Source organism: Rhinolophus sinicus, chromosome X (genome assembly GCF_036562045.2).
Source record: "Rhinolophus sinicus isolate RSC01 chromosome X, ASM3656204v1, whole genome shotgun sequence".
NCBI lineage: Eukaryota > Metazoa > Chordata > Mammalia > Chiroptera > Rhinolophidae > Rhinolophus > Rhinolophus sinicus.
Window position 1 is genome coordinate 68,585,942 of NC_133768.1, and position 18,021 is coordinate 68,603,962.

At 35.9% G+C, this 18,021-nt stretch overlaps 1 protein-coding gene across 1 annotated transcript in view; it reads left to right on the forward strand.

Annotated features, from left to right (window-relative positions):
• CENPI (centromere protein I) overlaps positions 1-18,021 on the forward strand; it is a 54,864-nt gene that overhangs the window by 3,491 nt on the left and 33,352 nt on the right. The window contains exons 4-13 of the mRNA XM_019716681.2: positions 2,662-2,780; positions 3,060-3,167; positions 8,858-8,906; positions 9,171-9,217; positions 13,580-13,669; positions 14,335-14,463; positions 14,669-14,836; positions 14,986-15,106; positions 16,240-16,331; positions 17,840-17,957. Of these exons, the coding sequence (XP_019572240.2) occupies positions 2,662-2,780; positions 3,060-3,167; positions 8,858-8,906; positions 9,171-9,217; positions 13,580-13,669; positions 14,335-14,463; positions 14,669-14,836; positions 14,986-15,106; positions 16,240-16,331; positions 17,840-17,957 (1,041 nt within the window). The remainder of the gene's footprint in view (positions 1-2,661; positions 2,781-3,059; positions 3,168-8,857; positions 8,907-9,170; positions 9,218-13,579; positions 13,670-14,334; positions 14,464-14,668; positions 14,837-14,985; positions 15,107-16,239; positions 16,332-17,839; positions 17,958-18,021) is intronic.

The window sequence follows — 18,021 nt, forward strand, 5'->3', positions numbered from 1 at the left end:
GTCTCCATTACAGCATCTGTGACTTTAACAGTCAAGATGCTTTTTCTTTGTACAAATGGTTCCTTTCCTGTTCCAAGTTCATTTGGAATGGGAGTGGAAGTGGGGTTCTTAGAAAGAAATAACATCTGGTCAGTATTCTTTTTATTTGAGAAGAATGTTTTAACCTATTCTCATCCAAATTCAGACTTGGCAGTTGTTTTAGACCCTGTACATCTTCATTTTAAAGGTGAGGAAACTGAGGTCCAGAGTAGTTAAAGAGACTTGTCTAAATGTCAGAGCTAGAACTGGGGAACTCAGATCTCCTAACTCTTCTTTTAGTGTTTATACTGCACCATACTGCTTCTGGGTTTTCTACTTTTTTTTTTAAGACAACTACCCAAACTGGATGCTTTATATACTATTTCCTGGCCCTTGCATATTGGGTTCCTTGTGTATACCCTAGTCATGTTTTCAGGGGTGTGTATCCGTGTGTTTTAAATCAACAACACATTACTAGCTGAATTCAATATATGATTCCCAGGTATATTCTCGCTTTTACCTGATTAGTTCTCTGTGTTTTCCTAGAAAGTTAAATTCGACCTAATGAAATTGGCTCTTATAAGTGTTTTCAGATTGTTCAGTTCTAACATCTTTCCAGGAATCCATGTTTAACTGATCAGTGTCTATCGAGAACAATTCTCCCTCTCCCTTCTACCCTTAAAACATGTATAGAATGTACAGGTGTTTTCTATTCTGGAATTTCTCTTTTTTGCTATCTCAGAAATTAATGGTTAGAAGGTTTTCATGATATTTTCCAGGTCTCGTGCCAAATGCATGCCTCTTTTAAAATGCATGCCTCAGACTTGGAAACATGTATATAACAATTTAAAAGAAACAATCTCTGGCTCTTTAGTCTAACTTTTCATTTTTCTGTTAAGCTGGAATTTGGTGATTTCAAATGTGGCCTCCTTAATTGCTTTTTTCCCCCCTTTAGTTATTTCTATGATATCCCCCCTCACTACTAGGTCTTTGCACGTAGCTCTTTTCCTGAGTTGAAATGCATATTCAGGGGCAGGTGTGCTAGAAATGTCATCATAATCAGATGCAAAGTGACTTTAGACTCTTTAGAAATTAATTAAAAAGTCACTGGGAGGTAAGAATACAGTTTGTATTGAATTCCCCCTTTGAATTTGGAACGTGTAAAGTGTTAGTGGTCAGCCTATTTTAAACTTTAGAAGGGTTAGGGGATGGGAGTGTGGGAGAAAAGAGAAAGAAAAACAAGAAACCACAAGAGTGAAAAGCCAATTTTTATTCTTGTGATTCATTATCTGCTATCACTGCTTCCTTTCTTCTCCACAGAATGATGGGTAGAAATTGATGAGACGTATTGTTGCAGTTATGTAGGATAGCTAAATCTAGAGATCTAGTGGAGAGCATGATGACTGTAGTTAATAATACTGTATTGAATACTGGAAATTTGCTGAGAGTAGATTTGATGTAGATTTGAGTAGATCACCACACACACACAAATGGTAGCTGTGTGAGGAGATATGTTAATTAGCCCGACTGTAGTAGTCATTTTACTATGTATATGTATATAATATCATGTTATACATCTTAAATATATACAATTTTTATTTAAAAAAATAAAGATAGGTCTTTATCCTCAGGGAAATAAAAAAGACACGTTTATAAGACATTTCTGAGAATGCTACTTGTGGGAGAAGTTGAGAACAGTGTTATGATAGTGAATGGAGGTGCTTGCGTTACTGTAATGCATGTCAAACAGTGGCTAAAGACACATGCATCCAAGATGTTTTTGAGAATTCAGCTTGCATGAGAAATTGAGAACAGTGTGTTTTTTGCAGTGAATGCTTGTGATCATCACACTATAACGTAAATAAAGCAATATTTAAATAAAAAAAAATAATGAGGTACATATTTAATTTTTGAAACTTAATAAGCAATAGTTGATATAGGGTGTATACAAAGCTATTTGCAACATCACTTCTCTTAACAGGTGGGAGTATACCATGGAAGCCAGAGAATATGATGTAAAAATTGGACCAGTATAGAATATTACTGCCAGCTAATTCCAAGAATAGTTGTTCCATTCTGCTATTCTCCCCACTTTTGGGGGGGAATGGAGAATACAAATACGTTTATTTATTCTTAAGTGTAGCTGCTCATGCAAATGTCTGTCAGTAGCTTTAAGTACATCAGAATCGACTGTGCTATTAAAAATAATACGGTAATCCTTGAACATTTCCTGTGAGTAAGAGACTTTTTTTTTTTGAGGTGTAATTCACATGCCATAAAATTAACCCTTTTGAAGTGTACAATTCAGGTTAAAAAAAGAAAAAATAACATTTGCAGAGTTGTGCAACCATCACCACTATATAGTTCCCAAGCATTTCATCAACCCTAAAGAGACCCAGTACTCATCCTCCCTTTTTAAATAGAAATATTAGAGCCAAAGACATTGCTTTATAATTTATATTAGAAGTTAAAGGTACATGTTTGTTTTGAACTCTGTTTTGTAATGATAAGAGATGTCAAATATTATTCTTTTTTTATTGTCTTCAATATAAAGTGAGAGTTTTAGGACCAAGAGTGAATAATAGTAAGGAAACTATCAAGATACTAAAATGTAGTTTAATTTAGAGTTTGTCTGCTTTCCAGGAAGTGCTGTAAACTCACGGATATTGAAGTGCATGATTCCAGCAACTCTAATATCAGAAGATTCTGTGGTTAAGGCAGTCTCCTGGCTTTGTGTTGGCAAGTGTTATGGTAACACCAAGGTAATCTTTTTAAACGCTTTGATAAGTCCTTCAGAACCACTTAAGTGCTGACAAGGAAGAGCCACTTATGGAATAGTGGCACTGGCCTTTTGTGCAAAGCCCGTAGTTTTGGAACAATGTAGCCTGATGCAGAGACTATTCAAACAGAAATTTGTACTGAGAAATAAAATCTATTATCCTGCTTTGTGTTAAAGGCTTCTAAAACAGCCCTGAGGGGGGAATTAATTTCTTCTGTGCCAGGTATATTTCCCTAAAGATCAGCATTTTATCTCTCAATAGGTACTTTTTTATCGTTGGCTGGTTGCAATGTTTGACTTCATTGATCACAAGGAGAAAATTAACTTGCTGTATGGCTTCTTTTTTGCTTCATTGCAAGATGATGGACTGGTAGGTAAAAATGGGACGGCATCATGCGTGAATCAAATGGTGTGCGCTTGGATATTGACACACCATGTGCTTCAAAGTGCCACACAATGTGTTTTTCCTTCCTTACTGTAAAAGATGTCAAACATATAGAAAGGTATAAAGAATAACTTGAACACCCTTGCACCTGTCTCTCAGGTTAACAAATACAAAGTTTTTACTACATTTGCTTTATATCTTCTTTCAAGGAGATAAAATGTTTTAGATAGGATTAACTCCACCTTGGAGTTTCTTTCCTGATCTAGAGCAGTGGTTGCCATCTCTTCCATTTTAAACCACTTCCACAGGGTCCTTTGGGTCACTTATTCTACATTTTCTTGATTAATACTGCAAAATCCTCATCAGAATTAATGAGAAGGAAAGCATTGCTTTTCATGAGATCCCAATGGACTGCTTTTGATTCAATAGCATAGTTATTCCCATTCAAAACATTAATAACTAAGAAATCAATAACTGTTCACCTGGAAGACTTTAAAGGACCATCAGTACTTCGCAGACCATGTGAACCATTCACCTAATGGAGTTCCTCTTGCCTTTTGGGAAAGGGAATTCATCCATTGATTTCATTTTTTAAAATTGACATTTCCACTGTGTTTGTTGCATTTTACTAGGCACTGTAGAAGATTCAAAGTTTAGCAGAGAGTTTCCATGTTCCAGGCATTTGTAATCCAACTGGGGGGGGTTAGGGAAAACAGTTAGAATTGTTAAAGAGCGTAGATGATAATGTAGGATAATAATTGCTGTGATATTTCCAGGAAGGAAGAGAAAACTAGAGTGATTAGAAGAAGTATCATAAAGTATGTGGGCATTGAGCTGGCCTTGAAGGTTGATTAGTATTTGATAAAAGGAAATGATGTTTGACATGACACGACTATTTCAAGCAAAGTTGTGCGATGTGTAAATTATGTTTCAGGAGACCTTAACTAGACTGACTTGTTGGTGTCTGGTGGTGGTGGGTGGTAAGGGGGAGAAGGTAAGGACGGAAGAGTACAGCTGAGGAGCACACGTAGATGAGGTTCAGGATGCCAGGTGACATTCTAGAAGGATAGGAATTTGTAGCATTGGAGTTGAAGATTTCAGAAGGGATGGTTCACTTTACTGAAATGAAGTGAGGGAATGAAGGTTACTGGAATTGAAATTTTCTGTATCTTTATGGATTGTTTGTTGCTGCCCATCGATCAATTACTGAGAGAGATATATTGAAAATCTTCAACTATGAGGGCAAAATTGTCAGTTTTTCCTTAAAGTTCTGTCAATTTTCGCTATGTATATTTTGAGTCTATTATTAGGTATATGCACAATGACAGTTTTCATATTGTCCTGGTGAATCAAACCTTTTATCATGGAGTAACCATTTGTTGTTAGAAATGCTTTTTGTTTTAGTATATTTTGTCTGATACTTGACGTTGCTATTCTGCTTTATTTTGGCTAGTAGTTGCTTGGTATATTTTCATCTTCTGGTTTTTAAAAAAAAATTTTTGCCCTCCTGTCTTATATGCCTCTTTTAAATAGCATATAACTAGATTTTGTTTTCACATCCTGTTTGATGATTTTTTGTTTTGCTTTACTGGAGGATTAGTTTATTTACCTTTGTAGTGATTATTGTTATAACAAAAATAAATTCAAATAACTTATTTCAAGCTTTCGAAATGATCTCTTGATTTTTTTCCCTCTCTGGTTTTTCCCCTCTTCTTGTTTGGAAGTTAACATATTCTCTGTGTGTGTTCTTTTAGGTGCTGTTGTACCTATTTTAACATGCATATATAATGTAAAATGTAAAACAATTTCACTCTACTATTTTTCTTTTTGGAAAATACGGTAATTTTTCATAAAACATTTATGTTAGCATCTGATAGGTTTATTTTTAATGAATTAATAAACATCTAAAATTTTATCAATTTTCCTTTCTAATGTGTTTTTTCTTAAAGTTAAAAGGTAACCAGTATCTGTACCTCATCTTAAATGATACCAGGACCTTAGAATGTTTTAACTCTGGTCACATCACTCCCAGTTATATGCTATTGTTTGGTTTCAGTTCTAGCTCCTTCTTCTCCATCCTCCTCCACATACACGTGAAGGAGACATTATTATTGTTTTCACAGTTGATGTTTGTTTCGATTTGCCCACATATTTACTGATATCTTTGCTCATCATTTGTTTTTGCATCTCAGACCTCCAATCTGAGATCATTTTCCTTTATCTAAAAGGATATTCTTTAGCATATTCTTTCAATGAGAATCTTTTGATGCTAAACTCTCTGTCTTTGTCTGGAAATGTCTTTACTATGCTCTTGTTCTTGAAAATTGGTTGTGCTATTTGTAGAACTCTAGGGTGACAGTTAAATTCTCTCAGGACATTGATGATATTATTCCACGGACTCCTTTCCATTGTCATTGAATCAGTCTAACTGTAATCTGTCATTTCTTTTTTCTCTGTTTTAAAAAACAGCTTTATTGAGATATAATTCACATACAATACAATCCACTCTCTTAAAGTACACAATTCACTGTTTTTTACTATGTTCACAGATACGTGCAACCATGAACATAGACAATTTTGGAACGTTTTCATCATCTCAAAAACCCTATGTGCTTTAGCTATCACCCCCCATCTTCCTCTTTAGAGGTTCCTAAATAACTCCTAATCTATTTTTTGTCTTTACCTCTGTTGGACATTTCATATGAATGGAATCATATAAGATGTGATCTTTTATTTTTTTTTATTTTTTTAAGATGTGATCTTTTATGACTAGCTTCTTTCACTTAACATATTTTCAAGTTTCATCCATGTAGCATGTATCAGTACTTCATTTTTTAACCTGTTTTGTCTATAAGATAAAATTTACCATTTTAAATATTTTTAAGTGTACAATTCATTGGCATTAATTATATTCACAATGCTGTATAATCACTACTATCTATTTCCCACACTTTTTTATTACCCTGAACAGAAACTCTACCTATTAAGCAATAACCCCTCATTCGTCCTTCCCCCAGCCTCTGGTAACCTCTAATCTACTTCCTGTCTATGAATTTGCCTATTCTAAGAATCTCTTATAAGTGGAATCATAGAATATTTGTCCTTTTGTGTCTGATTTCTTTCACTTAGTATAATGTCTTTAAGTTTCATCTGTGTCTTAGCATGTATCAGAACTTCATTTTTGTGGCTGAATAATACTGTATGTATATACCACATTTTGTTTATCCATTCATCTGTTGATGGATTCTTGGGTTGTTTCCACCTTTTGGCTAACATGAATAATGCTGCAATGAACATTGGTGTACAAGTATGTGTTCAAGTCCCTGCTTTCAGTTCTTTTTGATATATACCTAGGAGTGGAATTGCTGTATATATGGTCATTCTATGTTTAGCATTTTGAGGAACCACCAAACTGTTTTCCACAGTGACTGTACCATTTTAGCTTCCCACCAGTAGTGTATGAGGGTTCCAATTTCATCACATCCTCACTGACACTTGTTATTTATCTGACTTTTTTATTATAGCCATCCTCTTGGGTATAAAGTGGTGTTTCATTGTGGTTTTGATTTGTATTTTTCTAGCGATTAGTGATATTGAACATTTTTTCTTGTGCTTATTGGCTAGTTGTATGTCTTTTTTGGAGAAGTGTCTATTCAGATCCTTTGCCCATTTTTTAATTGGGTTATTTGTCTTTTTATTATCAGGTCATAAGTGTTCTTTCTATATTATAGGTTCAAGTCCTTTATCGGATATATGAGTTGTCTGGGAGGTACAACTAAGCTGGAACCACTTTAAATTCTTCCCTTGAGGTTTTCTTGGTCGTAGCACTAGTGTAAATTCAAACTGCAGACCTATAGAGTGCCAGCTTGTGGTTATAAATTCTTGGGAGAGGCTTGTCCTGTGGTATACAAGAGGGGATGAATGATGATTAGTATGTGATTGACTCTCCCTTATCTTTGACATCTCTTTTAACCTTGTATTCGTTTTGTTCATCAACTGACCAAATTGCAATAAAATGAATTCTGTGTTTATGCATACTTTGTAAAGAATGGGAAATAATAAAGCATTCTTTCCTTTTTCTTGTAATAACTCATTAGACTCAGTTCTTCCAGGCAGGGACTGAGCCTTTTATGACCGAAGTATTTAGTAACACTATTCATGGCACACAAACTTCATAAGAGCAGGCCTTTTTGTCTGTTTTATTCACCACTCAATAAATATTTGTTTTATGAGTGAATAAATTAATAGGAACTACTCAAAAATGTTTGTCAAATCAGTTGCAATATACTTGAGTAGTTTTCATAATGCTGACTAGAGAGTTAATTGCTCAGCTTGACAGGAGGGAAGGGGCCTACTATTTTTCTTTTACTTTTTATTCTGTCTTTTAAAAAATATATTTTTTTTAATTTTATTAAATTTATTGGGGTGACAATTGTTAGTAAAATTACATAGATTTCAGGTGTACAATTCTGTATTACATCATCTATAAATCCCATTGTGTGTTCATCACCCAGAGTCAGTTCTCCTTCCATCACCATATATGAGAAACAGAAACTCATAGACACAGACAATGGTTTGGTGGTTAAAAAATATTTATTGACGTATAATATACATACAGAAAATTGCCTATATCATAAGTGATCAGCTCAATTAATTTTTATAAATGTAACAAATTTGTGCAGATATCACCCAAATCAATAAAAAGCCTAACTTTTAAAAAGCACACTTCAGAAAAGTCCTTTTCATATAATTTGGTGGGAGCCTCACTCTGTAGTGATTCAGATACAGTGGTTAACTGTTTGCTAGAATGACAATTGACTACCAAAATACAAATTTGTTTAATGAAAGTCTGCTTTTGTTACCTTCTCTTGTTGCATTACATAATTTATTTTTCAATTTCCTAACACCTAGAGCAGGTGTCGACAAGTTTTTTCTTGAAGGCCTAGGTAGTAAATTTTTAGGTTTGAGGGTCATACTGTCTCTGTCACAACTACTCATTGTGCTGGTGTAGTGAAAGCAGCTATAGACGATACATAGATGAATGAATGTGGCTGTGTGCCAGTGAAACTTGATTTACAACAACAGGTGAACCGGAGTTTGCTGACCCCTGATCTAGAATAAATCCTCAACAAGTGGATACCTAAAATGAAATGGTATACGGGAACCAATCATTCAGTAATTTAAGTAACACTTTGAGTGTGTGCTTTTTACCAAACTGAGGTCTAAATGGTTGATTAAATTATGGTATGTCCACTCACTGGAATATTAAAATCATTGAAAATGATCATTTTGAAAATGATCATTTTGAGACAATGCTTTTAAGTGGGAATTCAGGATAAAAGTTTTAAGTTTGTATCTTAATAAATAATGGACTATGCTAGAAGGGATACATTAATTTTTGTTAGATAGGATGTTTTTCTGTTTTTCAAACTGCAGTGTTTTTATAGTCTAAAAATATTTTTTAAAACAGCATAATGGGACGCCAGTTAAAACTATTTTTTATCACTACTATGTAGTATGAAAAAGAGAAGCTTTGTACAACTATTTTGTCCAATGATATCCTGAAGCCTTTTTACTTAATCATTATAAGATTGACATTTGAGGAAAATGTGTTGCTGCTCTGTTCAAGATATATTGTCACTTTTCTCTTTTTTTTAATCTTTTTATTTTAACAGTGCCCTTATGTCTGCCATTTCTTATATTTGCTTACCAAAAAAGAGAATGGTGAGTATTTTCATTCCAGTTATATTATATTCACTCTGTGGAATTAGCATGCATATTTGTCTTTATAAAGTTAACTATTAGCATTATTAGTTCTATGACAGGATTTTACGAGAATTGCTTTTTAGTATTTTTATCTAAAAGCATCAGCTTAACGTCTTAACTGAACAGCGTGTTTGTATTCTTGATGTGTTAGAAGAAGCTATATGGGCAACATGTATAGTACTTTTTTTTGTTTTTGTGTTGTTGTTTTTTTACCTTTGCTAGTCAAACCATTTCGTGTGAGAAAGCTCCTTGATCTTCAGGCCAAAATGGTGAGTACCAAAAAGACCCAAAACTGGCCATTGTCCTCTCTGATAGGTACTAAGCTAGGCTTTGGGGATATAAAATTGAATGAGTCATTATCTTCAAGGAACTTATTGAAGTTCTGGGGAGCTCAGTCAACAAAATAAAAAATCAGAATCAGACTGGGGTCAAAAGGAGTGGTGACACTTGAGAGAAATTTAAGGGATGAATAGGATTTAACTAGGCCAAGCAAGAAGAGCAGGGCACTCTTGACAGAGGGAACAGCATGAACAAAGGCAGGTAGATGTCAAACAGCAGAAACTTGCAGGAACTGGATTGTTACGGCTGGAAATAAGTGTCAGGGAGTAGTCAAAAATGACTACTTTATTTTCTTAAAATAAAGTGAGCAGTTTATTTTTTTGTTATTGATGTGATCTAGGAAAGCATTCGTTTTGGATACTTAAACTTCAGTATAGTCCCTGACAATCAGCTCTTGTCCTTACAGCTCTCTTGTATTGTTATTTCTACCATACCTGCCAGGTAACAGAAGTCTATGAAGCTTCGGGTATAAAACAATAGGAAGTTGTAGTGCGACCTACCCAAGGCACTCAAATTTAATGAAAGACACACATGCACATTCATGCTTCTCCAGTATGAGGCTTCCTGTTAGTACAGTTCAATGATTGTTCTTGTTTTGGTTTCTATGGGTACAATATCTTCTCTTAGTTCTCTGAGAAGCTCTCTCAAAAACTATATTAATGATAATGTTTTTGTCCAAATTGAATTTCATTTCACATTAATAGAAATTGTGAAGAAGATAAACATTTTTCCATGTTAACAGCAAAACATTTCAACAGAATAAGAAAATTCTTACCATAAATAAGCTCTTGGCTCATTTGTAGTAACTGAAACAACAAGGTATTGTTCAAGTTTAAGAAAATGATTTAGTACATGATTGTCTAAAAATTTTAAACCCAGATGTTAAATGTATGGCTTTATTATTAACATTCTATATAGTACATTACTAAATTCAATTATCAATGCCCGTTTATAAAGATGTATTCATAAAATTGTTTTGATTAGCTGGATTTTGGTGAGTTTTCACAAGTCCAACACTATCAAACCAAGAAGACATAGCGATGCTCACATGTAAGTGAACATATACAATGATAACAGCACACGTGAACCCATATATTGGATATGTGAATTTCAGGTACCTGCAAAGGCATATGTCCCCTCCATACCCATCCATGCCCCATAACTCCCAATCCATGGAGGAAGCAAAACACAGAAGTTGTCTTTCTCATGGCCAGCATGAATGGTGGGAAGTGGAGCAAGCACGTTATTTTATAATCACCAGACCCTGTTGAGAGCAACGTTTGCAACAGGAAGGGGCAGTTAGGTCTCACCTTAAGGGTTGATGAGGATGGTTTCTGGGATTCTCCCCTTGCCAGCATGAGCCTGTGTGCTTTAGGCTGTGGTTTGGTTTTTCTGTTCCCAGCTTTGTCTCTGTTTCCTCAGAGTGCATTTCTTTAGTTTGGTCTTTCATGGTAGAGGCTTTTATCTAAAGCCTGGTGGTAAACCTTGTCTGTCTATATTTAGTAGTGAAACATTAAAATGGTGATTGAAAACTTGTGTACGTGAGCAGGACTTGTTTATTGTAGGAACTTCACGTTTTAATTGGGGAGACCCCCAGATGAGTGTGTCACTTTTCCCGAAGAGAGGAATTCTGTCTCCTGCCTCGGGGTTGTATTAGTCAGGCTTCTCCAGAGAAACAGAACCAATAGCATGTGTGTGTATACAGAGGGTACCAAAAAATGTATACACATTTTCAGAAAGGAAAACTATTAAAATTATAATAATATATACTGATAACAAAAGATGAATACAAGTCACATTTGACTTCTGCAATTACCAGAGGTGCTCAAAGTGGTTACCATCAGCATCCAGACACTTCTGATTACAGCAAACGACTGCTTGAGCAATGTTGGCCTGTGGGGACAGAGCCAGGAGTGCAGTTTCCAGGCTCTCGGCCTCATGTGGAAAGGTGCTGGCTCGGGTAGTAAATGGCCATCAACTGTGATTGGATGGCCATCAGCTGTGGCTAGTTGGCCGTCAGCTGTAACCAGTGAGCCATTGGCCACTAACATAACTGCTGTGGCTACGCTAGTAGAAAAAGGGGGATAGCAAGAAGATGGTGGTTGAGCTGGCAAGCGCGGATTGCAGTTAGCACGGCGGAGTGCGGGTTACAGATTGCAGAGAAGTGGACAGCAGGTTGCAGACAGAGTGGCTCCTGCTTCCTGTGTCTCCAACCCAGCCACCAGCAAGACTATAGTGGTGTGACTCCCCTACCTATGGCCCCGTGAGTGTTCCTTTTTGGCCTCACGATATCCTGCATTCTTATCTGGGGAGTGGGAGCAGAGACCCTGTGTGACATCCCGCACGACATGGCCAAAGTGTCCACTTGTATACATTTTTTGGCACCCCCGTATATAGGAAGAGATTTATTATAAGGAATGGGCTCACGTGATTATGGAGGCTAGCAAATCTAAACTGCAGGGTGGGCCAGCAGACTGGAGACCTAGGAGATCTGATTTTCCAGTTTGAGTACGAAGGAATTCTGCTGTAGAACCAGGAAGGGCCGGTGTTGCAGATGAAGTCTGAAGGCATTCTGCTGAAGAATTCTCTCTTGATTGGGGGAGGCTGGTCTTTTTGTCTGTATTGACTTTCAACTTGAATGAGTACAGGCCCACCCACATTATGGAAGGCAATCTGCTTTACTCAAAGCCCACTTATTTAAATGTAAATCATTCAAAACATCTTCACAGAAAAACCCAGAGTAATGTTTATTACTCTGAATATTTGGGCACCCCGTGGCTCAGCCAAGTTGACACATACAGTGAACCATCATAGGGGTAGGAACCTGGCTATTAGCACTCTGGAAGCTTAGTAGAAAGGGGTGCAGAGAGGTCCTGGTATCCTCCCTCAGCTGTGCCTGCTGTCTGAGTCCAGCTTCATCTGCAGAGTCAAACGCTGATATTCGCCTATAAGTGTAGTGAAGGAATTTGGGGTTCTAACTGCTTCTTACATAGGTTTTTCAAGCAATCCTCCTGTTTTCTGCCCCTCTTGCACCTCCATTTTTCAGAGGTATCTAGTCCTACAAATTCTTGAGCTTTTCTGGGAGTTCTCAAGCATGAATCTGCCGCTTTTGAGGCTTTTTCTGTTGCTGCCTTAGGTTTCGTTTTCTCTGTTCTGCTAAGTTGGTTACTATTTGTCCATCTTCATTCTAGGTTCCAAAATCTTGTGGAGAATTCTCATTTGCTGTTGTCTCCTCTCTTGTTCTTTTTGAACTCGTGCTTTATGTCTTTTTCATTCCTTTACTTTATAGTGAGACTTTGGGAAGACTCAGAGTTAAACACATACATTCAGTATGTCATGTTTAACTAAAAGTGTCCTTTTTAAAAGAGTGTTGACTTTTTTTAACAACAAAGATAGGTTAGTTAAGCAGACAATAAGTTCTAAAGATCTCTCCACTCCTAAATACCTGCCCTATCAAAAAACATCTCAACTCAAAGCAAGCACTCTGATAGTAATTGATGTAAGTACAGAGATCAGAAGATATTTTGGCATAGAAAAACTGGGTCCTTTTGGTTTTGTTATAATAAATTTAATTTCAAGAAGCTGCTATAAAATAGGGATACTCTATTACTAAGCCCCATTTTCTGCCTTCCTTATTTTGTACAGTATTTGATTCAACAAAATTGTAATATAATGAAACAATTTGGTTACTTCCTTGGGATAGTGGTATGTTTTCTCTGCATAGCCAGATATATCAAACACAGGTATACAGCACTAATGACTTCTGTCATTGTAAAAATAATGTTTTTCTTAAGACTTGTTTCAGTTATAGCAAGCAGTTTGATTAGTGCTTACCTATTGTTAGATTTTCTAGTTGATTTTTCAGGAATTATAATAATATATCAGTGTTTTCCTTGTTCTGTTTTCTTAGCTTCCCTTTTTGTCTTCCCACCTTTTTGTCTAAATCAAGAATGAGTAAACTTTGAGTCCTGAATATGCTACCAGTGAGAGTAAGCCATGCTAGCACGTATGACTGGTGAGCCTAAGGCATGGGCGGTGAAGAGAGAAAATATAAGGAAGAGGTAAAATAGGGGAATAGGTCATGAAGGAGAAGACAAGTTGGCAAGGGTTGTTTTATAATAGTTGATTTTAATGTCTGGTTACTCATTCCTTGATTTTTTTTTATAGCATCTTCCTATAACTGTATCACATTGTAAAATTGGGGTCTGAATATATGTTTAATCTGTTTATTTTATTGTTCCTTTATTTTATTATTGACCATAGAATTGAACATTGAAAACTCTTTATTTCAGGGAAAGCAGCCTCATCTCCAGGCTTTGTTGTCGCTGTATAAGTTCTTTGTTCCTACATTGATTTCTGTATCTTTGCCTGTAAAGAAGAAGGTAAGGGATTAAGGACCAATGAGTCATACTGAGATTGAAATATGTTATTTTTGATTAAGTTAATTTACAGAGTTAGACTAAATGTTTATGGCATACTGTTGTTGTTGTTTTTTTTAATTTTATTTTATTAAATTTATTGGGGTGACAATTGTTAGTAAAATTACATAGATTTCAGGTGTACAATTCTGTATTACATCATCTATAAATCCCATTGTGTGTTCATCACCCAGAGTCAGTTCTCCTTCCATCACCATATATTCGATCCCCCTTACCCTCATCACCCACCCTCCACCCCCCGCCCCCCTTACCCTGTGGCAACCACTAAACTATTGTCTGTGTCTATGAGTTTCTGTTTCCCATTTGTTTGTCTTGTTCTTTTGTTGTTTTTGGTTTATATACCACATGGCATACTGTTTTAAGACCTAGTATTCTGGCATTGTTTCTGGGAATTTTTTTTTTGGGGGGGCGGGATTGACACTTTGTTTTGATTCTGTTTGTTGTGTTTAATAGATTCCTGATCAGTAAAAAAAAAAAAAATCTTTAAATTGATTTGCATGCCAGCAAAATAGTTCATAATATACTCTCAATTAATAAAGAATTTTAGATTTTATTTTGCTTCAACTTATGGGTACCTACTCTCATGTACTTTACATCCAAATTTATAGATCTATTTTAAGAATTCAGAGAATCTGTGGAAGACAGCTCTAATTGCTGTGAGGCAAAGGAATCAGGGACCTTCTCCAGAACCTCTGAAGCTCATGTTAGGTCCAGCTAATGTCCGTCCTAGAAAAAGAGTAAGTATCTTTAAATGACTTGGGATGCCTTCTTTTATTAAATCCAAATGATAACTATTCAGATTCTTAAATACATTTTTATTACCCAGGATTCTATACAAACTACATTGAGAGGCCATTCATTGAACCACTTTAACAACTGCCTTTTATGGCTTGTAGTCTGTTTAGTCTATTGATAGATTGTTTTATTGTCTTTCTTGTTTAGAAATGGAATGCTCACTCACTTATACCAGTGCTAAATTCCAGTAGCCACCGTAAAGAATATGGAGAAAAAGGAATGAGTCTTTCTGATTATCTCGGTAGCAATAGATCATTTCCAGTAGAACAGCTTAGAAGCTTCCCTCAACTCTTACAGAATATTCATTGCTTAGAGGTATGTGACTGGACCATGTGCTGATTTGCACTTTCCATTTGTTCTTCATGGTCTTTCTTTTTGTTATATATTTCCTATCTGATGAGTTACTTGTTGCTCTGACCTACTTTTTATATATTTACAGTTGATCAATTGTTCTGTCTTTGCAGCTGCCTTCTCAGATGGGCGCAGTGCTGAACAATTCTCTGCTGCTTCATTATATTAACTGTGTCAAAGATAAATCGATCTTACTGAGGCTCTATCATTGGTTGAGTCAGATATTACAAGAAGGTAAAAATGGATACTTAAAAGTTGGATGAATGAGGAAGGAAGAATATAGTTTACAGATGAGTTTCTTTCATAAGGGTGCCAAACTAGACAGGAGGAGCCTTCATATGCTGTAATTATTTCTCAGATAATCATATATTCAGAACCTGAATGCTTCCATTGTTGTGATTTTAAGGGCAGTAAGAAAGGAGGGGTGTTGTTAAGGAGATATTGCCAGATGGCACCAAAATGCATTGGGTGCCTCCACTTTGATGACCATCAAAATCCAAGGCCTCTTTATCTTTGTATGTCCAGAAACTTGCCACTAAGCCCCAGAATCTATAGATTGATGCTAAGCAAACTCAGAGGAGACTATGGTATAAGCCAGAATGTCACCTTATTATTTTATAATAGAAGTAATTCTGGTGACCAAAATGTTCATGTCTGCCAACTCGAATATCTCCTCTCTTAGACCATTCAGTATATATAGGAGTCAAATTAATCATTAGAAGATTTCCTGATTATAGAATTGAAGGAAAGGGCAACGAGGGAGTTTTTCATCCAGGGCGTAGTAAATTCTGATCATTTCATTCCTCCAAGGAGGTCGATTTCTCTAGAGATATAGTATTTTGTTCATCACATTGTTTCTTTCCTAAATAAGCAACTCCTGACTCTTCATGTGCTTAAAAGTTGGTTTTAGTCGGTTCCAGGTTAACTCTCCTTTTTCTACTCGGAGTCTTTCTTTGGGTAGGATATGATCCAGTTTATTCTATTTCCACTTATTAAAGTCCTATCACTGTTAGATTACCTCCATCTCACCCTAATTGAAATTCGGGGCATTTGCAAACTTTAAATTCATACATTCATAGTCTCCTGGATTACTGTATGACATAAAGCTAATCGCATTCATTGTACGTGAATTTTAGCAGTTATTTTTTCACTATAAACTTTCCCCCTGCATTACCAAGTTCTTGAGAACTTCTCACTATCACCTCCACATACCTGTTTCAATCTACAGTGCCAGTTGGCTAGGGTGTATGAGACTGATTGCTTGTTTATATTTGTCATTTATTTGTCACTATAGTTATGGTAATCATGTTTTATGTTGTTTTTATTGTTGTGCAACTGGATACTTATGTTTAATATTTCTGCTCCAGAATGTATTTGGTACAAGGTCAATAATTATCAACAAGGAAAAGAATTTACCAACTTCCTGGACACTATCATCAGGGCACAGTGCTTCTTACAAGTAAGGTTCCACTTACTCAAATTTATTTAAACATCCACTGAAAACCTTTTCTTTAGTGCTCCACAGCTTTGATAAACAATATTTGCTCAATTCAAAACTCATTGTAAATAGAGCCAAGTTGATGTTTGTCTTTGTATTGTTGGATTTGAAGAAAGAATTTTTTAAATTATGCAAATAAGAGAGAATGGCCTGTAAGTTTAGAGAACAAACTGAAGATGTAATTGAATGTATTCAATTAATTGAATTACCCACTAAGATAAATCTCATAGAGTCACTACCTGTGTTCTTAAAATCAACAGACACTTTTTTGGATGTTGAATATGTTCTGGCCAATTATTTGGCATGGATAACCCTGAGTTGTACTTTAAACTACATCTCAGGTATCAGCACCATCAAGAAGCCTTTACTCAACACCCTAGTATGGGTTAGATGTTTGTTCTCTGTGCTCCCTTAGCTCTCTGTGGTTACCTGTATCATGGAACTTTCAGCATGTTTCTCTACACATTATGAGCTCCCAGTGGGTGGGAACCGTGTCTAAATTTTGTTTGTTTACAGATGTTCAGCTTGGCACCTGGTACAAAAGAGATGCTCAAAAAATGTTTGTTGAGTAAATAAATGTTAAGGATTTGGCCTGAAACCATTGAATTGGAAGTTGGGTGTGGATGATACTGGTGAGGGTAAAGAGATGAATTTAGGTTGACTTTTTAGGTTTCCCGCTTGGGAGGATGATAATGGCATTCAATGAGAAAGGGATTGGCTATAGGAGGAGCAGGCTTTGAAGGAAAGATAAATTTGATTTAAAAGATGCCTGTTGGGCTCCTAAGAGGTCATATTCAGTAGACAGATAAGGAGTCTGGAGCTCAGTAATGAGAACTGGGCTAGCGATACAGATTTAGAACTACTCATGATATAGGTGGTGGTTTTAGCTATGCGATGGATGAGATTGCACAGAGAATTCATATTATGAAAAGGTCTGGAGTAGAGTCCTTGTGTGCACCACTCTTTAGGGCCCTGGGTGACACAGGAAAAAAGGAAAGCCCTGGATCCTTACTTTGGTGGAAACGTAAATAGCCTAGACACTCAGGCCTCTCCATATGGAGCTGTCCAGAGTTTGGATTTGGTTTGTGGCCTCTACTGAAATTCCAGCCTTATTATGTACAACATTGTATACATTTATTGACTGTTCAAGTGACTGCATGTACCCCAAAATCATACAATTTTATTTACATTTAAAAATATTCAGTAACTTTTTACCTTCTTTCCAGTTGATGATGTTTGAAAACATAGTGTTTGAAAACTATGTTGATAAAGATGGTAATATATCCAAATATTAATCATCTGATCCTTTTTATGAGGAAGTCTGGCACCTAACCCAAGACTTTTAATTATATTAATGGCAAAATTAGTCTAAGAGTAAAACAACTATAGCACCGAATAAACTGGTTGTTTAGAGAGCAGTTAAGACTGAAGAGCTCCAGATAAGATTTTACTATTGACTTGTGTTACAGGAGGGATTTTGTTCCTGTGAAACATTCCTATATAAGAGCCTTCCTCTCTGGGATGGCTTCTGTTGTCGGTCACAGTTCCTTCAACTTGTGAGCTGGGTTCCTTTTAGTAGCTTCTCTGGTATGTATCATGAAAATTTGGTGTGATATGTAATTCAATGTAATATTAATTAAAAGGATTTTGA